The 27,654-nt window shown below is 42.1% G+C and overlaps 1 protein-coding gene across 10 annotated transcripts; it reads left to right on the top strand.

The window, feature by feature from the left end:
• The first annotated feature begins 14 nt into the window (after positions 1–14).
• On the top strand, positions 15–27,228 carry BEND2 (BEN domain containing 2). 10 transcript variants are annotated; one of them, XM_027448067.3, is made up of 14 exons: positions 15–317; positions 2,393–2,569; positions 4,235–4,416; positions 6,584–6,745; positions 9,479–9,639; positions 10,916–10,987; positions 11,166–11,240; positions 12,972–13,076; positions 15,606–16,119; positions 17,318–17,518; positions 18,401–18,522; positions 19,543–19,753; positions 20,854–21,057; positions 23,904–27,228. In XM_027448067.3, exons 3-14 carry the CDS (start codon positions 4,389–4,391, stop codon positions 24,137–24,139), a joined length of 2,091 nt encoding a protein of 696 aa, XP_027303868.2. In that variant the 5' UTR covers positions 15–317; positions 2,393–2,569; positions 4,235–4,388; the 3' UTR covers positions 24,140–27,228. The 10 variants fall into 10 exon arrangements, with proteins under 10 accessions (XP_027303868.2, XP_071885157.1, XP_027303877.2 ...); XM_072029056.1 differs by having other exon boundaries at positions 27–317; positions 19,540–19,753; XM_072029060.1 differs by lacking the exon at positions 15–317 and adding an exon at positions 580–821 and having other exon boundaries at positions 19,540–19,753.
• Positions 27,229–27,654: the final 426 nt, after the last annotated feature.

Raw genomic sequence — 27,654 nt, 5'->3', positions numbered from 1 at the left:
ATGGTGCTTGGGGACACGGCTCAGTGGGTGACACTGGTGCGAGTCGTTGGCATACAGAAAAGGATTCAGAGCCAACACTCCCCCCCGGTCCCTGCGGGCGGCCGAGCAGAGGCGGCAGGAGGCAGGAGGCGGCGGCGGCCCCGCCCGCCCTGCTCCCGTTTGCCGGGCGCGTCGCGCAGCCGCACTGCCCGCCGACAGCCGCCGCCGCTCGCCTCACGCCAGCCGCTTCCGTCCCCAACGCCGCATTCCGGCCACACCTGCCCCTGCCCGAGCCCGAGCCCGAGCCCGAGCCCCGGCTGGCTCCGCCGCCATGTCGGGTAGGTGCGGGGCCGGCGGCCATGAGGGGGAGGAAGGGGGCGAGGGGAGGCGGGAGGCGGGAGGCGGGGGGGGGGGGTGGAGGCGCGAGCCGGCGGCGCGCGGGGAAACGCTCCCTCAACGTTCGCAACGGCCCCAACGCTCGGCGCTGGGCCACGCCCACCGCGCGCTCCCATTGGTCGGCGGCGGAGCGGCGGGGCGCGGCGATTGGCTGGCGCTGCTGCCCGTCGGCGGCGGGGGCGGGGGCGGGGGTGGGGGGGCTCGGGCGCCCCTCAGGTGGTGGTGAGGCGCCGGGAGGGGAGGGCGCTCTGCCACAGCTCTCAGGGGGTCCCCAAAACGGCAAAAAAAAGGAGTGTGGAGCTGCTGGAGGGTCCCCCGCACCCTGATCCTGCCGTGGGGAGGCAGAGGGTGTCGTGCAAGTGTACCACGGGCCTCCCCGGGGTGGCGTTGGAGCAGGTGTCAGCCCTGGTCTCTTCTGGAGCTGCTTTTGGTGAACTGAGGCGTTGGTCAGTGCGCTCTGCCATTATACATACAGGCACCAAGCAAAGGGTGCTGCTTAGATGTAGGGTGCTGAGGGGGCACGGCAGTCCTGGTACACTGACCGGGCAAACACGCAGTGTCATGTGGTGGGTGTCAGTGCAGCCTGCTTTGTCCTCAGTTTTTTCAGTCCCCTGACTGGTTTTTGCTCGAACTCAGCAATCGTTAATATAAAAACTGCTCTAAATCCCTCGGCAGTGGGATAGAAGTGCCATTAATAATATTCCTCAGTTAAACATATAGATCAAATCTGACTCAACATCAGAGGCCTCTTTGTGGGGCCTGTTTCCCCTGAGTTTTACTTACCAGCATCTTGGTAACCTGAACGTGAAACTTAAAGCCCTGGGAAACCTGGCTTCATTATTCCCTTCACCATAATGATTGTTCTATGCTTGCTCAATGTACGATTCCACTGTCTTAATTTCGTTGCAAATTTCAGTTGCACAGATTCTGGCTCCTGCGTTCTAAGTTAGCAGTTGTTTCAGCGTTCAGAGACTTGACGAGTATCTAGTATCTTTGGAAGTCTTCTGGTGTTTCTGATCAGCTGCTACAGGGCAGGAACTATCCAGACTCAGGACAGAATTATCAGAAGTATATTGAATTTAAGGATGCATCAAGGTGGATGGTACCCAGTTTTCCTGAGTGCAGCAGAAAGCATCTTTATAAAACTTACCTTGTCTTATGCATGTCTCCCAGTGCTCTCGGTTACAGCTGGGAGTATGGGGATCATGTTTGCAGATTACAGAGATGCATTTAACTAAATGCTTAGGGAATGAAGAACAAACGCTGGCGTCCTGTGAAAAGTATGGTTTAGCTCTGGTGACGTTGCCAGTAGAAGCTCTGCTGTAGAGGTTGGGATGTGATTCATCACTGCCCATTGCTTACAGCCTCCTCAGCCCTTGGGTCACCTACCTCTCTGTACGGTTTAACTTATGATTACCTACACTCCTGTTTCTGCAATAAATGAGAGCATTCAGCAAGTAAAGTCTGACTCAGTACAAGCCCCTCCTTATCCCACAGGCATATGTGGTGTATTTAATTAGTAACGTGCTCAGGGAAGGAAAAGTAGTCTGTCAGCTTGTCTTCTGACTTCAGCTGATGTATCAGTTCTGGTTGCACTTCCCTGCTCACAGCTTTGAGCATAATAGCATGCAGAAATGTGGTTAAAACTGTTATATTTGCAATGAGACAGTGTCAGTGTGCAAATGTTTACTTGAAGCCGGGATAACATGATGCTACCACTGGAAGACATTATGGCACTGTTGTCCCCATCCTGTTCGTTGTGTTAGCTCACTCTTTTTTGTATTGGCATAAACATTGTGCCACAAATAGGCCAGGATCTAGATAGATGTGGTCCCAGGTAATGCTAGCAGGTTCTCCTTTTGTGACTTAAATTCAGGTAAGTTTCTTGGTATGTATCTTTCTTTTCACTGAGCTAGAGTTGCTTTGCTTTTACATTGGGATGTAGTTTGTAGTGCTACAGTTTTGTTTCTTTGTTTTTGCGTTTTTTTTTTTTTTCTTTCCTTTTTGTCTCCACCAGTTCACCTTGTCTGTTATGTCCCCGCTGCTTGAGAGTTCCTCTCCCACCCTTGCACTTGGGTTCCTATCAAGTGTTGTCTTCTGGACACAGAGAAGAGTGCGGGGAAGGGATCACTTCTGGACAGTTTTGGTTGAGTGATCCCTGGCAGGCAGAAGAAATCATCCCAGGAGTCTAATAGTATGTTCAAAATGCATTAGAGAATTTGGAAATCTTACTGAATACATATTAAGGTGGTGTTAATTGGTCATCTGCATGCTTTGACTTCTCTTTTTTTTATGACTTGGTAGGTTCATTTTTTAGGATAGCAGCAGGTATATCCCTAATTTAAGCTAACTAGTTCTCCTCAGCAAAGAATTCTTTTCAGAAGCATTCAGGGATTATAGTTTTTGAAGTAAGGAGTTGTACCATATGACTTTGACAACTTGAAATTTGTTTATCCTTCAGTTTCTTTTGAGGAATGGATGCCTCTCCCCCCCTCAAAAAAAAAAAAAAGCTCACAAAATATATTCACTCAGGAAAACTGGAAAATCTATCTCACATGTTTGAAGAAGTGAAATGGAGAGCTGTGAATGGAGCCTTACACTAAGAAAAAATAGGCCATGGAAACTTCTCAGTTTTGCATGTGGGGTCAGCCTTTCAGTAGTAACTTCCAGAGTAGTGTCTCTGCAGCAGGCTTATTTTGAAAGCCTTCAAAATGTATTTTAAAAAAAAAATCTTGATGTTTGTATCAACATCTTTCGATTTCTAAGTGTGCTTAAAAAAAATAAATATTGCAGTTTGGTTCTGTTCATCTTTCATTGTTACTTGTTTCACATTTTTCCATGTTCAGCTCTCTACCCCAAAGCCTATACTGCCGTGCTGTGGTTTGGGGATAGGTAAAGGAGCAGTACTTGAAAATCTGATCTTTGGAGTCTGTGTCATTTGATCAACATATAAGCAGTCAGTGGGTGCCAGAATATTGAAGTCACAATGATTTATAAACATACTTCTCTTCAGTTACTGGGAATAAATTTTTTCTGAGGCTTGATCTTTGCTGTGTAAAAGCAGTAGCTTAATGTGGCTGTGTAACTTCTGATGCAGAGTTAGACACACAGTTGGACATTCTTGCATATAAATCGTTATGAAAACTGGGCTCAAGTTCAGTATCTTTGGCTTTCTGCAAAGACCTGCTTACCTGATGATTTTGTGCAGAAGCAACAAAAAGCTCCTGTTAAAACAACGTTGGACAAATCCCGAATAGTGAGCATAAGCCATTTTTCGGTTCAAAGGAGCACCTCCAGTCTTGGATTTCTAACTTCGTCATTTCAAAGCCCTGCTCTCCAGCTGCCTTCCTGCACAGCACGATTCTTGTCAGCATCTACCCTCTGATGTAGCACATCCTAGTGCCTGGCTGAAAATAACAACTCATGTAACTCAGAGCACTCATTGAGTCTGAGCAGGAAATTAGCAGGCTGATGCTTTCTAAATTTAGAACAATTGTCACTTCAGTTTTCAAACAGAAATTCACAAGGCTCTTAAACATATAGCTTGTTGCAATCATTGGACAAAACAGCCTGTTTAGTAAGTCTTACTATAGCGTGTAATTCACAGTAAAGCCCTTATTTGAAATATATAAACCTAAATATTTTCTCAATCACACTGATTCTTAATTTCTAAATTGATTTAAAGACTCACTGGAAACTTCTAAATACCTGCGTCATGGTATTTTGTGCCAGGGGAGCTAATTAGTGCAGGGAGGTTGTTAACTCCCATTGCTCCAAGAAATGCAGTTGCATCTTCATTCAAGTCACAAGAAAAAAAAAAAGTGTCTTAATGGGTTTACTTTACTGTCCTTTTTTTTAGGAGCAGAAGTTAATTACAGAGTCTGGCAGTTTGTGGTTTCTACTTGAGAGAGACAGATACATATTTCATATTGGTCAGCGCTATATCTATACCATTACCCCGTATTGCTAGCACTTCCTAGAAGCATCAGAAGTACTCAGAATTGCTTACAGGAATGAGTTTCGGTTTCTTCAAGTTTACGGGTAAATAGCTGGAGTTCTTCTGTAACAAATTTTCAAAGTTATAAAGATTGTAGTTGGGAACATGTGGCTACAGGAGCGACATTAAAAAGTTGAATAACTTGCCTGAGTAAGTTATATATTGGACCACAAGATGAGAACTACTTCCCCTGCACCCTTTTTTAGTAGCTAGTATTAACTGACAAGTATTTTAGGCAGCGTAAGTGAAATATTTCTGAGCACAGACATTCACCTTGTGATGAACGTAGGCAATTTGCAGCAAAGACATTTAAATTTGGCCACTGACCTCATAGACAAAAAAAAAATAGAATGCATTAGGAGAAGGAAGAAGTGGTATGAAGCAGGTGGGTCTGTTTCTTGGAGCAGCTTTCTTTATGTTATAGAGCTAAGATGACCAGCCACGTTGGTAAATGTTAATGGCAATGGGTCGTGTGTGCTAATTTCAGTATTACCTGGTTGTCCAGGTAAGAGTGCTATTCTGAAGAGGAAATGATTTCCCTTTGAGTGCTGAGCAGCAGGTGATGAAGTTAAAAGTCCCAGATAAGAAGAGGATCCTGGCCTCTTTCTTGGGGATTAAAGGTTTTGAGAGACTGGTGCTTTTTTTTGGTGCTACATCATTGTAGAAATGTAATATATTTTTTTTGAAAGTGGGGTGTCTCCCTGTTTGGTTTATGTTCATTCTCTAGTCATCCTCTAGCTCAAAACTTCTGTAACTGCAGATTTTGCAAACTTTCTGTCTGGAATTCTGCTGTGGAGATGCTGATTTTGAAACTTGTTTAAGGAAGGCTGGTAGAGGGCATGGAAACTGAGCTTTGACTTTTACTGTCAACCACTTGTAGTAACACTCCCGACATCTGATAACACTCTCCATCCTTTATTCCAGATGGACCTGCTTTGTCTTTGCCACGTGCTGGCTCCTCGTTCCTTATTCTATACAGCAATTTAAAACTGGCCAGGAACCATGCTCTGACTTGGAGCCAAAGCAGCGTATCCCAGCTCATGTCTGCTCAACTAAGCTCCCTCTTGCAGGGCTACTGGATTTTCAGCCTCATTTATTGCTATAAATGTAGCTGTTGGCTGCATGGTGATTGATGGGCATCTCTGCATATACCCGTAATTGGGTGAAGTAGTGTTTCCTAACCTGATGACAGCCAGATCCAAACCCTTCTGTGTTGTTTCTTCTGGATTAAACAGGAGTACTGGCCAGAGTGAAGACTCTCACCTGTAGATCCAGTTTATTTCTCACCTGTTAGGCTCTTGAGAAATTAGAACAGAGGGAAGGGAGCAGGATTGGGAGTGAACTCTTTGTACGAGAGTAAAGAAGCAGGCCACTGTTAAACTCATACAGCCCTGATTCATCCCCAGAGCTCATCCCATTTTGTACACCGAATGGGGCAGAGATCCTGTGGAAAAGATGACACATGTGTCATCGTGTGGGTGCTGGCTGAATTAAGCTGTATTTTCTAATTCAGTCTAGTGCCTCACAATATGATTCCTTCCATTAATTTCTTTCATCAAGGATAATTTCCTCTCCCTTCCTTGCCCTCCTCCAAATGCTGTATCAAAAAAATCTAGCTGTAGTAGCTCTAATAGTTGTTCTGAAACCAGGACAGTTTTTTCTTGACCTGATACAGTTAATTGGAAAAAAAAAACCACAACACCACAGCACTAGAGATTGCCCATTCAGTGTTTCTCTACAGCATCTCACTGAGAGCCAGTGCTTGGGTTGATCTGAATACCAAATATGCCATTAGGTTTTGTAGGCTGGTTTGTTTCGAGTGTGCTAAGTGTTTCTTGTTTACGGAAGTAAAATTTCGGAAACAAATCAGTGTGTCTTGTTGGGTGCTTGAATGGAAATGGGGTTTTCAGGAGTGCTTGTTACTGCCCTGGAACTGGTCCTGTTGGAGCTGGGCGCTGCAGGCGGGGTTAGGTGCTTTTAGGAGTCCTGCCAACTAAGCAATAGCAAGCCATTTCCCTTCTAGCATGTGTTAAAACCTCAGTACACGTGTTGAAGTGACCTCATATTTAAATGTTAAAGTGAAACTGCTCTAAAATTCGCCTGTGGTGGAATTGAGATAATGCTAGACACGATAAGAGTATTACAGTTTTCATCTGATATGCAGAATAGTGTCTAGTCTTAACCTGCTTCTCTTTCTGCTGACACGAATAGATTATGACCCCGTGAACGTTGAGGATGATGTTGAAGCAGTGATTATTGACAATTCTGAGGCAGAAGATGGAGAAAATGGACTGTCCACACAAAGCTGCGTGTCAATGGAACAAAACTCTGAAGTAAACATTAATGTTCACCACGTGCCTCAACTCGCGTATGGTAATTGCACTTCGTTTTCTTTGGTGATCTCATAGTTAGTGGCTAATTTTAATGCTGTATGTTCAGTGCTTCTGCCTTTAATGCTTTCTGTGTTACCCATCTTTAAAGCAGATTTTATTCAGAAGCTATAGCGTTGTTTGTATAGGTTGTCTGCGTAGCATCAGGGAGGCTGAGGAGTTAGACAGCTGGATCCCAGCACAGTCTGCAGGGGATGCACAGCCTGAAACTCCCTCACAGGACCTCACAGATGGGAGGGGGACCAATAAAGCCAGAGAGTAGAAGCTGCCAATGACAAGGACCAGCAGGAGGAAGACGATTCCCCCAAAGACTAAGGTGCCCTTACAGAATCACTTCACCCCCCCATGGACAAGAAGTGTTGCCAGCAGTTCGAGGAGGTGATTCTCGCCCTCTGCTCTGCTCTCCTGAGACCCCACCTGGAGCACTGCATCCAGCTCTGGGGCCCCCAGCACAAGAAGGACATGGATGTATTAGAATGAGTCCAGAGGAGGCCACGAGGATGATCAGAGGGCTGGAGCGCCTCTCCTGTGGGGACAGGCTGAGGGAATTGGGGTTGTTCAGCCTGGAGAAGAGAAGGCTTCAGGGAGACCTTACAGTGGCCTGCCAGTACCTAAAGGGGGCTACAGGAAAGCCGGGGAGGGACACTTCGTCAGGGAGTTTGGGGATAGGACAAGGAATAACAGCTTTAAACTAAAAGAGGATAGATTTAGTTTAGATATAAGGAAGAAATTCTTTACTCAGAGGGCGGTGAGGCCCTGGCACAGGCTGCCCAGAGAAGCTGTGGATGCCCCATCCCTGGAGGTGCTCAAGACCAGGCTGGATGGGGCTTTGGGTAGCCTGCTCTGGTGGGAGGTGTCCCTGCCCAGGGCAGGTGGTTTGGAATTAGGTGATCCATAAGGTTCTTTCCAAACCAGCCACTTACTCAGCCACCACCTTAGGTTGGTATCTTGTAGAGCAGCGCCTTTTCACCAGATTTGGTTCTGTCTGTCCAAAACTTTTCTCTTATTTTTTGTCTCCAATCTTCTCACCTACAGATACTTAGCTGGCAGAGCAAGCTCAACATCGCTGAGACACAGATATAGGTCTTTATTCCTCCCTGCTTGCTGCCAGAGCACAACTATTATGCTTTTTATTTATCCATTTATGTCCACAAACTTGGTAACTTGGTATCACTTTTTTTTTTTTTTAATGTTATCATATTCTTAAATCTATATTTGGGAAGTTAGTTGGGAATCTGGTTAGTTTAACAGAAGTGTAATGAGTTTTAAATGTAATGAAACCAGTTAGCTAATGTTTCTCCAGGTGAAGTGGCGTTCTCCTTTGGCAGCAGAAAGCATCTGGAGTTTGAGGGAGTACATTGTGCTAGAGCATTTATCCTGCTGCCCCGTACCACAGAACAAACACCCTACCATGCTTTTTAGGTTCACCCTAAGCTCCAAAACGCTACTGCACAGCAGATAGAAAGGCAGAGACTTCTTATGCCAGCTGAGGTTTTTTTTCTCCTTATTTCTTCAGAACCTACCAAGGTCTTTCATAGCTTCTCCAGCTTTCTTCCACTTTCAATATCCTCTCTTCTACAAGTGCTATCTGCATAGTGCTAGGTTCTGTCTGTATCTAAAATATACAGAAATCAGGGAGAAATTGTTTCCTCTTAAGAGTGTTGCCGCAGCTCTTTCCTGAAAGTTTGAGGTAGAAACACGTAATGATGGACAGCGAGATTTTTGCAATACGAAATATGGAAATTCTTTAATATCCTTCAAAAGGTAGGTCTGGCAATTGTGTGGGATTGCAAAGAATTAGGAGGGAAGAGTGGCAAACTGGTTGTTGGGCTGGTTCTTTTGTTTGTTTTGTTTTCAGTGGCCGTTATATTCTAGCATGGTGGTAAAATCATTACTTCTTGAGATTTGAGAGGTCTGGCTAAGAAGTTAATCCCAGCTAAAAGAACATTCCTTTCGATGGAAAGCTAGCTGGCTGCAGTTGGTTCCCACCCCCGCTTCTGCCACTAGGCAGGCTCCACCAAGAGCCACCTCTCCCTGGTGCCAATTGTTAGCAATTGATAACGTGGTTATCAGGCTGCTGGAGGAGTCCATCCCTCCCAGGCGTGGGTGCTGGGCTTGTTAGCACGTAAGTGATTGTCTGGAGTCCTCCTCTTGGGCGAGGCATGGACATCCTCCCAGGGATGGGCAGCTGGCTCCCTTAAAACTGCAGTGACTCTTTTCCAAACCTCTTTCGGTGGGTCTCTGCAATCTCTTGGCAGCAGAAGAGAGGGGAATACCATCTAAATGTCCTCTCACGGTGATCATCCTTAGAGCTTGCTTCTCTCTGACCTGGCTTAACTTGTACTTGTGTTACTATGTGCTTGGAGCCTCGATATTCTCTGACCATAGAGTAAACTGTTTTTTAGGCTGTACTAAACTGCTGGGGTTATTTGTGCTTTTAAAGAGTGGCAATGGCCTATTGTCCAGCTCCACCAATGAATTTGGAAGAAAATATCAAATTGAATTTATCAATTTAAGATTGAAATAAACTGGAATAATAAGCATTTAATAACATGCTAGTAAATAAATCACAAATAACCAAGCAGTTTGAAAGTGGTGATTGTTCTCTGTTTGTTTGTTTGTTTTCTAAAAAGCGGCTGTACATGTTTTTATAGTCAAAGGTCTAAATCAATGGGAGAAACCCACTGATGTGCTTTGCTTTCTCTTCACTTTCCAGGAAGCGGAGGCTTATCAGTCCTGACTGAACGAGTGCCATCACAAATGAGCCATTCTGCAAGCATGCAGAGAGGAAATGGTCACACGCCTGAAAAAATGGATTTTGTGTTTTTGCATAATAAAAGAAAACGGCTTGCCCCCACTCTAGTGGGACAGAATGTGGTATGTGTAGCCAAACAGTAGCCCCTTGTTTTCTCAACAGTTTCAGTGTCATCGGAAATGCCGTTTTTCCTTCACTTTTCTATGCTCATCTGATGACATTTTGATGAAGCGTGGGTAGGTAGGATATGTCCATAGTGTATCTGGAAGCTTCTAGCAAGGGTAAAACCTTATGCTTGATATTGTACTTATGTAGAGTAACAAGTAGTCTACACAAGAGAGCAACTTATTTTCCATGTACATCCTCTTATTTTGCAGTAAAATATTTGTGCAGTTTAGGATCAAATAGAGTTGGATCTTAATGTTGTTGGATAAAGGATTGTACTCATGAGCTGATGACAGGTTCTGATCAAAGACAGATTACATATATTTTTATCTTGAGGCAGGTCTGAAATTTTGTTCATGTCACCGTACAGAGGATAATTCCTGAAATTTTCGGAGTTGGTTTGTCTAATGATTAACAGTGCACCTTCTCTTAAACTACCTCTCGTAAAGACTATAATTCCCTCTTTCACAGTTATCCCCAATCAAATATGTCTTAAAGTGTTTTTTTTTTTTTCTTCATTTCTTTTTGATGTCTTTTTTGTTGTTTGTTTCTGTTTTGTAAAAACAGACTCAAAATCTATCCTGTATGGTGGACAGGAACTACTCCTATCCACTAAAGTAAAAACATTAACGTTGTCCAGGTGGTGGCACTGTTGATTCCCATCTAAAAGGACATTTCATGCAACTCCTTTCAAGCAAGAAAATTACGTTTATTAGCTGGTGAATAGACACTTTTACAGCATTTTTTTTTGTGCAGAGTTATAACCATTGAAATAAATCAATTAGGGGAAAAAAGATTTATTTAAATTAGTGTAAAAATGTGTGTGGAGTCTCATAATTACATAAGGCTGGTTATACAGGATATGACTAGTTATGTATTATTAAAGTTATAATAGTAGTTACTACCTATGTAACTGCATGAGAAAGTTCTGTCCTTAGTCTAACCAAATAACAATACATATCTTTAATAGAAAATTGCAAGAGGTTTATTTTAAACACGAATACAATACTGTAAAACCAAATATGAGGTGAGTATTCATATGACCTGACTGCAGGCACATAAACGAGATGCCTTTGTTCAATCTCACTTCCTTGGGCCCTTTTGTAGCCAGGGAGGGAATATAGCTACAACTGAAAATATCCAAGTAATATTCCTAACAGGTTCTCTCTGTTGTTTATGTGCAGAATTCTTTCATTTTTCAGAACATTACAAGTTCTTTATGTTATTTCCCAGATAAGAACCAGGGAAGGAGAATATGAAGACAGTGACAGTGTCATTTATGAGTATGAACCAGATTATGAATGTGTAAGTTCGCTTTCTTTTGTTTATTACTTGTAAGTACTGCTTTGGGGCTATATATTTTGGCATAGACTAAAATGATGTTTGAAGTTGGGATTTGTTTCATTAATGTTTTATCGCAAGATTGTGTGTGTATTGCTAGCTTACACTTTTTTTTTTTTTTAATGTTATTTTAATGAAAAAGGGGAGTATTATATCCGAAGCTTCCTACATTGGAGATCAGCAGAAAACTCTTATGGAGGTCCTCAGTTATTGCCAGGTATTTCTTTTTCTCCTTCCCTCCCATGGCATTGAAACAATTTTAGGTAAACTTCAGGAAGATTTGAAATCTGTATTTGATAAGCTAGGACTTCAGCCTTTCCAGTTGTTCACTTGCTGGCTTTCACATAACTGCTGTATTTTCAATGAAAAAAATAATCTTTCTTTGTACTCTGAACTTCTCACACCATAGCTGGCATGAATACTTTTCAAATCTTAAGCTTTAATACAGAAGTGATTTATTGTGAGGGGCTTTACAATAATTGGAAAGATCTGACAGTCATACATACCCAGACTTTGAAAGTCCCTGAGGCTTGTCAAAAATGTGCCAAAATGCTGCTAGTGTTGTTTGGGTGAGTTCTTTCCTTTTGACTTCTGAAGTCTGGCCTCCGGCTAGGCTTTGTGCCACTGTTCACCACCCTCTGGTCCTGGCTGTTCAGCCAGTTCCAATCCACCTTGCTGCTCATCCAGCCCACACATCAACAGCTTGTCTGAGACTCTTCTGGGTGACAGTGTCAAAGGTCTTGCTGAAGACCAGGTAGGCAATATCTGCTGCTCTCCCCTCATCCATCAGGCTGCTCATTTCATCACAGAAGCTCATCAGGTTGGTCAAGCTTGACTTCCCTGTGGTGAAACGATGATGACTACTTTTGTTTTTCTGTCCTTTGTGTGCCTGGAAATGGTTTCCAGCCTTAGCTACTCCGTCACCTTCCCAGGGACTGAGGTGTGGCTGAGTAACCTGTAGTTCCTGAGGTCCTTTTTCTTACCCTTCTTGAAGACAGGAGTGATATTTACTTTCGTCCAGTCATTTGGCACTTCTCCAAATTGTCACAATTGATTTAAAATTATCAGGAGTGATCTTGCAGTGACATCTCCCAGCTCCTTCAGCATGGATACATTCCATCAGGGCCTATGGACTTACGAATGTCCAATTTGCTTAAGTGTTCCCTGACCTCATCCTCTTTCACCAAGGACACATCTTCCTTGCTCCAGTCTTTACCTCCAGTCTCTGGGATTCCTGAAAGCCTGTCTTGCTAGTAAAGGCTGAGGCAAAGCAGGCATTCAGAGCTTCAGTCTTTTTCCTCTCCCATTTAACCAGGTCCACTATCTCATTCAGCAACGGACCCGCATTTTCCTTAGACTTCCCTTTGTTACCCATGTCCTAGAAGCACTTCTTGTTGTCTTTGATGACATCCTTGGCTGGACTGAATTCCACTTGGGAATTTAAATTTTCAGACAGTATTGTTCTAAATATGTTATATCGTTATATACAGATATATCTATATATCTATATATCATTAGTGATATAGAAATCCCTATTTCAGTGACTGCCTATGAGCCTTTCACCTCTGTACCTGGGAGCTTACTGTGACTTAAAATAGTATATACGTAGCTTACTTTACTGGTTGTCAGTAGCTTTGCAATGTAAAATGAAATGTACCAAATGATAGATAAAAGGAAAACATTGCACAAGCAGGAAGAACAACATGTAATTGCCAGCCATGTTAAAATAGCAGGAGTGGGCTTCTCTGAAAATTCTTTTTACCATGATATTTACTATTGTCATTTGCATTGATTTTAATATCCTTAAAGAAGGTATTTATTATTTACTGATCTTGCCCAATTTTAGGGAGGGAATTTTGCCTTTAATGGAATTTACTTGATTTCTTCAGATTTAAATTGGTGGGTTCTTGTGAAACAATACTATTTTAACCTGTACATTTGTTATCAGGCCATGTATGATGCCATTCAGAAACTGGATAAAAAGCTTGACCTATTACATCGAAAGGTTTCAGAAATGCAGCATACGCGTGTGAGGCCACTGGTGCTCAAACCTGTGAGTATTAAAGAACTTGAGAATTTTTTTTTTCCTTATAATTTTCTCATTTCTTCTGATGCTTATTTAAAATGAAAAACCTCTCCTTTCACTAAGACTAAAAATAGTAGCAAACTAGTCGATTCCATTTCAGTTAAATTGTTCTAGATTTCTTATGACAGCTTCAGTCTCCTGTCTTGTTATTGACTAGTGGTCACAGAATTGCCAGTGTCCCTCGTCAAATTAAGGATCCCGTAATAGATGCTGTATAAAGTCTGTCCTTATTGGAAGGAATGGGAAGGAATTGTGTAGGTTACATGTTATATATGGTTATATTGGTGTTACTGCTTTACCAGGTGTGGTGTACTGTCTCTGGTTTCAAGAGGCGGAAGAGAGCTTCTGCATCACAGAACCAACGCATGCTGATTCTATTAGCAAGTTGATTTTTAGATCTCGGCAGTGTGTCGTCCTTTCCAATATTGCAGTACAGAATTGTATATTTCTGATAAAATGCCTTTCTTCAAAAATTTTAAGAAGGCACAATGCTGAGTATGTTATCTGTTTTGTTTTTACATGGTTAATCTGCTGTTAACTAAAGAGACAGAATATTTATACTTAAGTACAAATGCTCTTAAAGGAAAAACATTACAGGTGATTTCTGAAGAAGGTTGTGAAATCTGTAACGACCTTTCTTTGTCAACAATACTACAAAGCTTTTAACATGGCAGAGGTGATTCTGGTGTCAAGATGTCAAGACATCAAGACATCAGTAAAGCCATTTGCATTGAGTAAAATGTATGTGAGTAAACATGATGACACTTTCATGCATGTCACTTATGAATCAGATGTTATATTTTATATGGCAGTGCTTTTTTATGGTCCTGACAACTGTAAGCTTATACTGGCCAATTAACTGAAAATACAAGATTTGGGGAACAAACTGGTGTCATCAGCAGTAGTTTGACCACATGGCCTCTGCTTTCTTAGCCTCTCTGATCAGGTGGGAAGGCAGCTGCTTTAATGTTCAAATTAAAAGCAGCCTCCACAGCTTTTTAAAGAAAACTTTTATCATTATATGGTGTAAGGCAGAAGCCAGCAAATGTAAGCTGCCAACCATTTTCTTATGTTCTGCTTGCATTTTCTCTTTAAAACCATCAGGAATGCTGTGGGTTTTTAAAGCTGTGCTATTGTTATAGCTGTAATGGGATAAGGATATAAATAAGGAGAGGTTTGTGGTAAAGGAATTTAGTTTTTTATTAAATCAACTCAAATACTCAGAGAAATGGACAAACTTTTAGACAAGCCTTTCTTCAGGTTATAGATTTTCCGAGGTTACAAGAGTGGAATATGATCAGACCTCTGTTTTTACACAACAAAACAAGAATATATCAGGTACATTGGGTAACTCCTGATCAGTGACTTCTATTTCAAACTAGAATATATGTTTTAGGGTGCATATGTTTCGTAATGAAAGGACTTCAAAAGATGGAAAGCATAGCCCATCTCTCAGTTTCTCCTTTTTAGTCACTTTGGAGTGTGTCAATGTGGGCAAGGTCTGGATGTTTAGTGCTTTCAGCCAGCAAATAAAGAATGAAGAGGGAGCCAGGAGAGAAGGTGAATTGGTTTCCTTTTTCCTTTATTAAAAGGAAACTAGTATAGCACTGGACAGTCCTTGAAAATCCAGAATTCTGGGTCAATGGTTCAAAAACTCTTAATTTTATTTTGCCCAATTTTTTTCCGCTAAAAACGAGCTTTCACAAAGTTGCCTTTCTCATTATATATTTCTCTGGCTTTTTAGAAAGGAGAAAAAAAAAAGCCAGCACCCCAGGTGGAGAAAACTTGAGAAGCACTCAAACTGACCAGATAAACTCTTAGAGTCTGAGCTACAAGTGAGAATAAAAGGAAAGAAGAAGAATAGCACTGGCCTCATGACAGTGAGGCGTGAAGTGTACTGGAGTATTGTTTCCAGTGTGAACCCCCAGTACTGTAGGGATTAGGAGCCCAACATAGGGCCATGAAAGTGGTTAAGGGACTGGAGCATCTCTCCAGTGAGGAGACACTGAGAGAGCTGAGGCTCTTCAGCCTGGAGAAGAGCAGGCTCAGGGAGGATCTTATACATTATTCAGGTGTATAAATACCTGAAGGGACATATGCAAAAACGATGGAGCCAGGCTCTTTTCAGTGGTGCCCAGCAAGAGGCACTGGGCACAAACCAGAGCCCAGGAGGCTCCCTCTGAGCAGCAGGCAGCGCTTCTGTGCTGTGCAGGTGAGGAGCCCTGGCACAGGCTGCCCAGAGAGGCTGTGGGGGCTCCTCATGGGAGATCTTCAATAACGACCTGGGCCTGGGCCTGGGCAGCTTGCGCTGGGTGTCTCTGCTTGGGCAGGGCTTGGAGCAGGGGAGCCCAGAGGGCCCCAACAGCCTCAGCCCTGCTGTGATCCTGTGAAGTCTATTGCCAATAGCATAAATACTACAAAGTAGTCTTCCTGGTTTTCGAAAGATCAGCTATATCTAATTTAACCATTTAATTGTTTTCTGAATCACATTTACAGAAACCAGTTGGATTTACATACAGAAGTTCCAGTCATTTGCCCCAAGGAAGAATAAGAGTACAAAAATCCATGGAAAGGGAATCAAGTCTTCAGTTCTCTTCACCAGGCCAGGGAATGCATAACCCAGTCATAAGGGTTGCTTTACAAAACGGCCATGTTCAGGTCAATTCCACAATAAAAAGTGTTCAACAGACTGTGCAGCTTGAACCGCAGCAGCCCGTTCTTAGGCAGAGCCCTCCACTCCCCACCATAGTTTCTACACATTCATTGCAGTCACCATTCGCAACAGCTAACAGCATCCCTGACCTTCCTCCGCAATCAAATCTTTCAGCCAGTGTTGTGGAAAGTACTGTCAGCAGTGCACCTTCCTCAGTGGCATCCTCAGTGATGCCAGCACCATCTGAGACCAGCCTGGGAAATAAACCTGTGGTGGTGGGCTACAGAAAAACACCTGGGAGTGTGAACATTAGTAAGGAACTGCCATCTTCTTCGGTCTCCATCCACCCAAGCTTTGGTGAGTTCCTTTCTAATAAACACAGACACCTAGGCTAAAAAAATGCTGTTAGTGTAAAAAATTATGCCTAAAGAATACCTCTTTATCATCATTTATTTAACAAAAGTAAAGGAACAGAACTGGCTGCCGTTACAAACATGTTTATTATAGAACAGTGTTTAAATCCGTTGAAATGAAGGTTGTAGGAGTGTTTAATATGCTGGGGATCAGTTAAAAACCTCTGTGCAGTGTATATACAGTTGTATAGACTAAGAAAAGTCTTTGATTTAGAGTACATGCTTTCGGTTATTTTAAGACTAAGACCTTTTATTCTCTCTTAGGACTCTTGATGTAAACTATTTTTGACCTGCGTGTTATAAGTAATACATTCATACTGTGCATATTTTTTAAAAGAGAAGAAATTGCAAGTAAAATTGAAGCATATGCCTGCATAGATGTTGGGTATTTAAGAAACAACTTAACCTGATATGTGTGAAGAAAATACCTGTTTTCTTCTTGTGGAAAGTTTTGTGAAAAATCCTTTCTGTCCTCAAATGCTCCAGTGTTTGGTTTCTTTCAAAATACTGTGTTCCACAGAAAATGAAGAATTCTGTACATCGTTGTGATATACAAAGCAAGCACACATCAAATAGCACCAAGTTTTTAAAAAGATAATGTATTTCTTTGTAAATGCACTGAGTAAATGCTCTGTGGAAGTGTGGACTATGAGGTTTTGGTTGCTTTTGGTGTAAAATACAGGTTCATACAGCCGAAGAGCTACATGAATAGTAGGTGAAATACCCAGATACCTGTCTGCAAACCTGTAAGCAATGTATGATTTAGCAGTAGTGTGTATGGTTGTGCCATTATTCATGGGTCATCTTGAAAATGTATAGAATCTGTACATGTGCAAAAATAGACTTGTACAAACATTTTAACCTCCTATGTGTTTAATATGTTTTCTCGGGTGTTATTATTTCAGTTAGTTGTGTTAGTGTTAATGTGAAATTAAAAGACGGTTCTGTTAACAACTTAAAGCTGTGGATTTATTTCTGTAAGAGCAAAGATAAGTGATATATAGGGGAATTAGTTTCAGTGGAGAGCTGGCTTAGAGGTTAAGAAACAATTTCAAAAACTATTTTTTGAATGACTCTTGATTTTTTTTTCATATAATTTATTATATTTTATCTTCTCTTTGAATGTTTTTGTTTCACAAAAGAGTATGTTGGTGATCCGGTGAGAAACGTGAAAGTTCTCGGAAACTATTTGATGAAAGCTCGGCAAAAAACTAAACCAAAGTACGCAGCTCGCTACTTAGTTCGGGTCTTGTTCCCCAAGGAGACCTTATTGTGTAGCATTATGGGAGTGAGCGCACGGGGGCGCAGAACACTGGATCCTAACAAAATCGCTGCAATAAGAGGTATACCACTTCTGAAAATGCACAGGTTTACTTTCTTCTTTGGTACTTGTCAGAGATTTTACCATATAGGTGTCCGTTTCTCTACAGTAATGATCAGTATTGTCCAGCAACTGCTAAACGCAGTTGTGGATGTGCTCTGCTCTGCTGGTTTGAAGTTCCTGTTTTGTGATTCTCAATGTTCATTTTTGTTCAAAATGGATAAAAACTCTGCTTTCTCCTAGTTCCGTTTAGAATGTTCATCCGTTATGCGAAGTGCTTCTAAATTTTTCATTACTGCTTACTTTGAGTGTATGTTGTGTTTTTTTGTTTGTTTTGTTTTATTTTTTTTTTAATTTTTTTAATGGTCATTGTATACTCAGGACAATCGTTACCTGATAATACTTAAACACTCTTCTCTCTCTTAATTTCACTTTTCTTGTTTGTTTCAGAAATGGTGAAGATGAGGAGGGCTTTTGTTATTATTTTTTTTAATGTTGTCAAGCTATTTACCCCAAATCCTGTGGCACAGATATATGCATCTGTCCATCTCCTCCTTTCTTTTTAAAGGCTGGGAGATCTCATGAACCGTATAAAGTTGTTGCAGCATCAGCATTACTCAGTCTTTTTAAGTTACATCTTTCCCTTAATTCTACCAGAATTTACTTAATAAAATCACATTAAAAAGATATCACTCAACACATTAAAAAGATATCAGTGTACATCTTAATTTCATAGTGCTACTTACCTTCAAAACATGAGTTTACCATCTTTTTTATAAAAGCTAGAAATACAAAGCTCCTAAAAAATCAAACATTTCTTAGCCTTCTCTCCTTTCTAAATTAGAATACTTTTTTCTGTTTTCTTGTCATGAAGCTTAAAAAATTTTCTACATTTTATATGCAGAATTTCTTGCAACTAACTTTCCAAACTATGACTTGAGTGAATATGGAAAAGACTGGAAAACCTGTATCACAAATGTCAATGCTATGATCCGCTGTTTACGCTCTGAAACAAAAATAAACCCAGTAAGTTGTCTCAAGGTGGTAATTTATTAAGTACTAAGTCTGTGCTTCCTTGTCAAATTAATTATTTGAACTCCTAGTCATACGGTGCTCTAACTGGAAATTCCTTGGGTTCTGTCTTTGCATTGCTCAGCGTGGGTCTGCTGACTGCAGCACTGGTTCCGTATGGGGAGTACTGGCAGCATAGTCCTTTTCCTTCCTCTGTACTTCCAGCTCCCATGTCCAGCGTTCAGTTAATAAGATACATGTAGACATAGGGTACTAAAAGGAAAGTTCTGTAAGTCATAGGATCACAGAATGGTTTGGGTTGGAAGGGACCTTACAGACCATCTAATTCCAACCCCCTGCCATGGGCAGGGACACCTCCCACCAGGCCAGGCCCAAAGCCCCATCCAGCCTGGCCTTGAACACCTCCAGGGATGGGGCACCCACAGCTTCTTTGGGCAACCTCTCCCAGTGCCTCACCTCCCTCTGAGTGAAGAATTTCTTCCTTATATCTAAACTAAACCTATCTTCTTTTAGTTTAAAGCTATTCCCCCTTGTCCTACCCCTACACTCCCTGACCAGGAGTCCCTCCGCAGCTTTCATGTAGCCCCCTTTAGGTACTGGAAGGCTGCTGCAAGGTCTCCCTGGAGCCTTCTCTTCTCCAGGCTGAACAACCCCAACTCCCTTAGCCCAGTAGTAACATCAGATCTGATTGAGAGCTTAACCATGTAGCTGCTGGCACTGTTTTCACAGCCTTTCCATCAGATACATCCAGTTATGCATTTTGACTTTATATTTACTGAAGCATCACTCCCAAAACACCTGTAACTCCATTCACCTCTGCTTTTAAAAACCTTTGTGCCAAGCCATGAGTATGTAGTATCTGTTTCACCTGTAGCTGTGATGATGGAGATTCAGGACTATTGTAAATACATGGAATCTAATCTATACTAAATGGGAAATGAACTGAAACGCTAATTAGAAAACAGGTAGGCTTTTCCTGGTGCACGTGTTAACCTCATTTCTCTGTTTCAGGAGATGTCTGACGGGAAAGAAAAATTAGCCGACGCTCCAGATACGTCTCTTTGTGTAGATTTAAATTGTAACGAAACTAGTGAAGGCAGTTCTCAAAACCCTCAGAAAATGATCATTTCCACAACGGACTGTCTGCAGAACTCAGGATGGGAGAAGTTTCCAGAACCTTTTCACACACCTTCAGTCAAGAAACTGCAGTCTTTGGAACCCATGGGTAATCTGAGAAATTGTCATCCTCTGAATTTATGCATGTTATCTTTTAATGATCAATGAAAAGCAGAAGATACTACTGTAGGTGAAATTGTGAAATAAAGGGATTTGCTGACCTCTGTGACTCTTCTCTTAGCCTCTTGGTGTGTAAGTCTTCTTGGGAGCAAACAGGAGTATGATCTGGCTAACAGAATGTGTGCATCTACCAATTTCCCATAACACACTTTAAGACTAGAAAGTTCAGCTGTAAGATAGTCTGCTCAGTCTGTCACTTTTTCAGGAATTGCTTCACACTTGTCCCTTTTTTGCTATTTTTTTTTATAGATATTCTACTCTAATGGAGTGAGCTTATTCAGAATATCAATGAAATGAAATTGTAATTTCAGAAGAACATCCTTCTGTAAAACTGACAATTTAAGAAAACAAAAATCTTAGGGTAGCCTTTATGCTAAAAAAAAAAAACAAAAACAAAAACACAACAATATACAAACGCATCAGATGGAAAAAAGTTCACATGCAGCACGTGATGCCTGTAGAGAGCTTCAAGGAAAATGAACTGTTAGTTGCCTTTGTATTATTTGATTAGAATCACTTTGGGGCTCTAACTGATCTGCTCCTGCACCCAAGATTTTTTACTGCTATTCTGACCCCCAGAAAACCGCCTGGTTTGCAGTGGAGTCATGCTGAAGTAGTTGTAAAAAATATTTACTCTTTTCAGTTTCCACTTAAGGGACGTAAGCACCATTGTAACCGTGGAACTTTTATTTATTTATGTAATTGGAATAGCATCTTCTTTACATGTGAGAGGACAACGATTTAGAAGGCGATCATTAATGAAGGCTACGTTGCCAGCATTGCTGAAAGCATATCAGAAGTGCTATTACACTGTTGTAAAACAGGCAGCTTTTTGGCTACTGGAACATCTGTCTACAATCTGTTGTATTTCAGAATTAGCTGCAGTGTTGCAGTTTTGCTCCAGTCTCTCTGAGTACAGTAGTTTGAGGGGAGAATGTTCTGTGTTGTAGTTTCAGTGTAATACAGCCATGTTACGGGATGGTCGGTACTGAATAAGTAAAATACTTCTCTCCATGACTTTCTTTCCAGAACTACTTGGAAGCCCATGGCGCAACGTCCAGCTGCCTTTCTCAGTCATTTACGTGGCTAAGGGGAAGTCCCGGCCGGAGCTGTCAGCTCGCTACCTGATCCGCCATCTCTTCACTGAAGACGTGCTGGTGAAAAGCAACGTATACGGTAATCTTGAGCGTGGCATGAGTCCACTGGACTGCAACAGGATTAATGCTCTCAGAGGTAAGAAAGAAAGCCTCTGTTCTAATGATAATGGGGGAAATTTAAAAGACCAATTAACTCTGGGTCGTAAGAACAAACCATACAGCTTCAGGAATTGTTCTGTGAAAGTGTTTTGACAAGTACTAGTATAAGTAGTGGAAAAAGTTGAGAGACTTTAAAGTCAATAGTTAAAGTCTATTAAAACACATTAAGGAAGTCTCCAGATCACAAATCTTGTTCTTACGGGGGAACTCAGTCTCCTTGATACTACTTGAAAGGATGACATAGCGGGAGATGCAAGCAGTCCCCAAGGGTTCTGAAGGGGGTCGGAGGGTATAATTTCTTGGTACAAGTGCTGGGTAGGCTAAGCAGAAGTAATGCACAGCAGCTTCTGATGCTCTTCATGAACAAGGTTGGGGTGTGATAATCAGTGGCAGTATTGCCTGTAGAGACTGTGAGATAAGGGACCTCAGGATGCTGAGGAGAGTTGGAAAGGTTTGAGAGCAGACCCTGTGGCTTAGGAGAGCAGGCTTTGGCTTATTTGGGAAACTCATAGATGGGACCTTGTGGACCACCAAAAGGGACAGTGAACTAGAACTCTTGTCCAGGGAGGAAACTGGGCTTATTTGGTCTGGAAAAGAGAAGGCTCCAAGGGATAGCAGTCGGCCAGAAAGAGTTCACTGAGAAGGGAGAGCCAAGCTCTTTGCAGCATTGAATGTGGAAGGATGAGAGACCACAGGCATAAATGGAAGTGAGAGATTCAGACTGGATATGAGCAGAAGCATTTTGCCCATGAGGACAATCAAGCACTGGAGCAGGTTGCTCTGTGAAAGTTGTTTTTATCTCTGTCCTTTTTCCATGCCTCAATGGACAAATCCCTGAGCAATGCTGCCTGACCTCAGAGCTGGCCATGGTTTGGGCAGGAGGTTGGAGTAGAGGCCTCCCAAGGTCCCTCATAGCCTGAGTGACGGTGACCAAAAAGGAACAGATTCGAGAACCTCACCCTTATACGGGCTCAGAGGTCAGCTGTCCCTGCTCACTTAACAGTCTCCATTGAGGGAAAAGGTCTCAGCAAGTTATTTAGTGGTTTAGAAATTACAGGTAGGATAGGGACTGCTGCCAAGTGAACAGGCAGCATTTCGAACTTGACCAGTTTGAGCTAGTTGGATAATGGTTCTTCACTGAAGTGTATCTTTTCAAATAATGTAGAACAACCTATTCCTTTGTATGAATTTGGACAGTTTTGCAATCTCATCAGCTTACATGAATCCAGGATGCCTTCAGGAGATAAGTATTATTTATTCTATTTGCAAATCCTATCCCAGAAGCCAAGAGAGGTTATGTTATGGTTGGAATGGTAGCAGGTGTTTTGCCTTCTGCATTGTTCTCAGTTCAGCTTTAAGACTTCTGGAACAGAATCACAGCAGGGCTGAGGCTGTTGGGGCCCTCTGGGCTCACCCACTCCAAGCCCTGCCCAAGCAGGGACACCCAGAGCAGGCTGCCCAGGCCCATCTCCTGGTGGCTTTTGGAGATCTCCGAAGTGGGAAACTCCACAGCCTCTCTGGGCAGCAATGATCCATGCTCCTTCCTGAGAAGGGAGCCTCTGTTTGTTTCACTTGGTCCTTCCTGCAAGGCTGGGTAAAACAAGCAGAGCTGTGACAGTGGCGGTGGAGTTAGAATAACAATTCAACAGCAGGCGAGGAGGAGTGTGGAGCAGGTTGTAGCTGGAAAGGGTACCTGTGGTTTATTGTGCAGAAGAAAAGTTGGCATTATCTGGTAAGAATTTAGCATGGCCAGCATAAACAGCAGCACTGAGTGGAAGATAACATGGTTTTGTTTGCTATTTGATCTGTGGCTGTTAGTAGGCGTGCAGTGAGTTCACCTCTGAGATCACAGCAATATTGCTGAATAAAATGGTATTGGGACTTGCACGCTCTGGGATGATGTTTGGGCATGGCTTGAGGGACAGAGCACACCAGAAACCATTCCCATTATGGCAAGACTATACACAAAAGTAATTTTTCCCGAACTGTTTTTTCTTCCACCGCTGGCCTGAGAAAGCTTGCCACTCTAAGCATCTCCACATACGTCCGTAGTACACACATTTTGTTTCATGTCATTTTGATTTCAAGCATTCAGAAGATATATTAAGGGTGTCTGAAGGCTGCAGGTACACCAGATGGGCTCCACAGCAGATGCAAGGCAAAGTTCTCTGCTCTGTGCTTGCAGCCAGGCCATGTCCCTTGGCTTTCAGGCCAGAGGGCAGTCCATGGCCCAGTTTTCTTTAACATTACAACATAGCCTGATGGGATGGTCACATCGGCTCCCTGAATGCAACACTGCAGGGCAGGAAGGGGACCTGCTTAGCTTTGCTATATTCTCAACAATTAGTCCTTCTCTGTGAAAGAAAAAGCATTATTAAAAAGCTGATCTGTGGGCCATCTACAAAGGCCTGGTAGTAGGAATTTGTCTTCTGTGCTGTAGCTCTGAGGCCAGACACGCTGTCAGGGATGGAGGTGAAGGGACCCTGGCTGTTGCCTCTGCCAACAGCTGCTGTATCCTTTGTCACTATACCTCAGGAGAATTCTCCTTTCTTTTTTCACTCTTTCTTTATTTTTTTTTCCAAGCCACTCAGAGTAGAGTAAACTGCTAGAGCACAGGTTTCTCTCTCTGCTCTTGTCTTTCTTAGATCTTTTGTCATTGTTACATATCTCAAACAGAAGGGGAAAATATATACCTTCTAATTTTGCTCTGCAAGCCTCATGCCTATGGAGTCTTGTTTTGGTAGCATGCACTTGTTTTGACTGAACTAAATCCGAAAATAAAATTGCATAAATGATCGATAATTCACTCGTGTTTATTTTTAGACTTTCTTCAAGAGAACTACCCATCCTTTGATCTAAAGGAAACTGGATATGATTGGAAGGCATGCGTGGCTGCCATAAACAGCACAATCCGCAGTCTCAGACACGACCATAAAAAGGCTACAGCTGGAATCAACCGGAGAATCTTGGCAAGGCCACCATCAAGTGAAAAGAGTCCCCCACAGAGTCCTACTTCTGTAAAGCCATGTGGAAGTGACACTATCAATCTTGCAGACTGAAGATCTCTTAACAGCCAACTCAAATCTTCATTTAGCAGGTTTTGATAAATCCCACATAGGCAGCAGCACTAAATATCATATTTCACGAGACCAAAGTTGGCAGTAGACTTAGGAACCCTAAAGTCTTCGTAGAAGTAGCATTGGCGCTCCTCAGAGATGAATTCCACCATTCCCTGTAGCGGCTGTAATGTGCTGTCCCCTGAAAGCACTTTCTTTTCATGATTAAATGACAATGAAAGATTAATTTGATTACAAAAGATGGATTGCACATCAAGGCAGCAGAAGCAGACAGAGAAATGTGGAGAGGAAAGAATGGCCCTCCGTGGAGGAAGATTCATAGTCAGCTAGACTGTCTCCTTATGTGTGAGGAGGGAAATTTGCTTTGGCAGTTGGATATATTATGCAAATATACCTAACGCAGAAAGGAAAACACATTTTTATTGCATCTAGCTCATTTGTTATCTCTCTCTTTTTCCTCTTCCTATAGCAACAGTCTTTGTTACAGGATAAGGAAAGAGACAGACAACATTGTAAGTACAGTTGGTAATTTTTTCTTCATTCTGATGTTGCTGTACAAAAACAGCATCCAGAACAAACAGCCCAGCACTTGATTCTGTTTTTTCATGAAGAAAATGGAAGAAAGCACTTCTTCAGGGACGTAGTGGTTCAGTGGCACGTCTCATCCTGTCTGATGTCCACAAGGTGCAAATGGGCTGCAGCTTTCATCGAGCCATCTAGAGGATTTGGATCCTGATTCAGATTTAAGAAAGAATATTTGCCATCAGCTTCAAGTGATGGTCCTTCAGTTGAGACTGTATGGACACATGCTGCATGCTGTTTGTATGCAGCCAGAGATGACCAGCATCAGTGGTGCACCTTTCTCAAACTCACAGTCAGAGCTTTTAATATTCAGGCGTGTGGCTCCTGGTCTACAAAGCCAGGCATATTTGCTTTGCTGTCTGGTTAGGCTGCTGTTCTGAAGACTTGTCATCCTGTCCTTGTTAACTTAACTCTGAAAGATGTGCAGTGATTACTCCTGCCCTTGCTTGCATTTCCGCACAACACTAAGATTTATTAGTGGATTGAATTATTAAGATAATAATAATAAAAATCTCATTTTGAAAATTACTGGGGTGTGGGAATCCTAAAAATACATAAATAGAAACAGATGACTACATATGTATCCAATTTTACATCTGTTTCATAATTTAAGTTGAAATTCAGCAGCAGTAACTGTACAGAAGGTAATGACTTGTTTTGTTTTCTTCTTTTTTTTTCAAATGAGGAAATATTTGGTATGTGGTGGGTATATTCAGTATTCAGAATGTGGTAGGTTATCACTGGCTGGCTGCCGGGTGCCTGCCAAGCTGCTCTTTCACTCCCCATCCTCAACAGGACAGGGAGAGAAAATAAAATGAAGGGTCAAGGTAAGGTCAGGAAGGACACTCACTGTCATGAGCAAAGCAGACTTGATTTGGGAAGACTATTTTAATCTATTGTCAATTAAAAATAGAGTAGGGTAGTGAGAAACCAAGACAAAACTGAAACCATCTTTCTCCTTCCTCCTCTTCTTCCTTCTTCGTAGGCTCAACTTAAGTCTTTATTCTTCTACCTCCTTCCCCTGAGTGGTGCAGGTGAATGGGGAATGGGGGCTGTGGTCAATCCCTGACGCTTTGTCTCCGCCATTCCTTCACGGTCCCTCCCTGCCCCTGCTCCCCGTGGGGTCCCTCCCATGGGATGCCGTCCTCCACAAACTGCTCCAGCATGGGGCTCTCCATGGGCCACAGCCTCCTTCAGGCCACATCCACCTGCTCCACTGTGGGCTTCTCCAGGGGCTGCAGCGTGGATAGCTGTGCTAGCACCTGGAGCACCTCCTCTCCCTCCTTTTCTGACCATGTTATCTGCAGGGTTGCTTCTCTCACATTTCGCACTCCTATCACAGATTCCACACAGCATATTTTACTTTTTTTTTTTTTCTTAACCGTGTTATCACAGCCTTAGCTTTGACCAGCAGCGGGTCCCTTTTGGAGCCAGCTGGAGCTGGCTCTGTCTGACATGGGGCAGCTCCTTGTCTGTGCTCACAGAGGCCACCGCTGCGGCCACCATGCTACCAAACCCTTGCCACAGAAACCCGATACAATGCCTTTCCACTACTTGTCTTTTCAGCTTTAGTTACACAGCCCTCTCACGTTGGATAACTGCTGCATAAATTTGCCTTACCATCTGCATAATCTCTGAGCTTAGTCTCACACATCCAACTTTTTCATAGAAAATAGCTGACACAAGGAACCAGTTTCACCTCTGAAACTTTGGCTTCCAAATTTATGCCTGTGTACATAGCAGAGCAAGATTTAATTAGACCTGTCCACTCCAAGGCAAAGGCTCCATGTCTCTTGTTGTTGTTTCTTTTGTGAGCAATAGGATAAAATAGGATATTGGTTCTCATTTTGCCTTTTATTCATAACAAACAGGCAGTTTATATTATATTATACAGTATAGGATCAGCTTTTATTGCAAGTTAGGATATGCAATGGCCTTATCAAATATGGAATTAGTACGTTTCCATTGCCAGCTCCTGGCAGACATCTTCTATAGGACTTAAGAAATAGGCTGACATTATCTTTTTTTTTTTTTTTTAATAGAGACATTGTACTGCTGTTTGTCAGTAACATAAGAACTTTGTTAACAAATTCTGCTGTTACTGTTACATACAATCTTTCTTGTAAATGCCAAGAATTTTATATTGTGTGTAGATATTACTAGTTCCAAACCTCAGAAAAAAAAATACAAAAATGCTTATATTTTTTCAGTAGCTATATGAAACTTTTTCACTGTCATTCACAGATTTTAATGGTAGAATGATATATTTATTGAACGAGCTGTCTGGCACTGAAATCTGTTAGTGTGGTGCATACCTCTAGCTTCCATACTGAAAGAGAGTTGAATAATTGAATAAAAGTAGAAATAGTTTTCTTGTTTCTGTTAGAAATGTATCAAATTTTGCTAACTTTTATATAATAAAATTACAGTATTTTGCTCTTCAGAAAAGTATTTTACAAATAAAACTAGCTTATAGCTCCTTGACTAAATATGTGTCTGTTTACTATTTCTTGCACCGTGGCTCTACAATTTCATCTGAAAAGATTCTTTTTATCTCCTTTCAAGCACCAGAGCTTTGAGAAGATCTGATTGAGGTGAGAGGGCTTCAAAATTCAGACGGCTTTAACTGATTGAGTAAACCAAGGAGAGCTCTTTTGGACTTGTCAGTTACAGCTTTGTGTAAGCTGTGTGAAACGCATTCCACAGAAGAGTGGGAGTTGGGTAAAATTGTTAAGAAATTCCTTTAAACTACTGTGTTTTTAGTAGATCAGGCCATACTCACAGTGGAATCAGTTTCTGTATTACTCCCTTTTCAAGGAATAAAATGGGCAGGAAGGTAATCTGCTCCCTTGAAACATTAAAAATTCACCTTCCGTCCTCTGTCTTTGTACAGTAGAGCTGTACTCTCCTGTACA

The sequence above is a fragment of the Anas platyrhynchos genome, chromosome 1, assembly GCF_047663525.1.
Source record: "Anas platyrhynchos isolate ZD024472 breed Pekin duck chromosome 1, IASCAAS_PekinDuck_T2T, whole genome shotgun sequence".
In the NCBI taxonomy this organism is placed as follows: Eukaryota; Metazoa; Chordata; class Aves; order Anseriformes; family Anatidae; genus Anas; species Anas platyrhynchos.
Note: the sequence above shows the minus strand (reverse complement) of the source record. Positions and strands in the feature narration are given on the sequence as shown.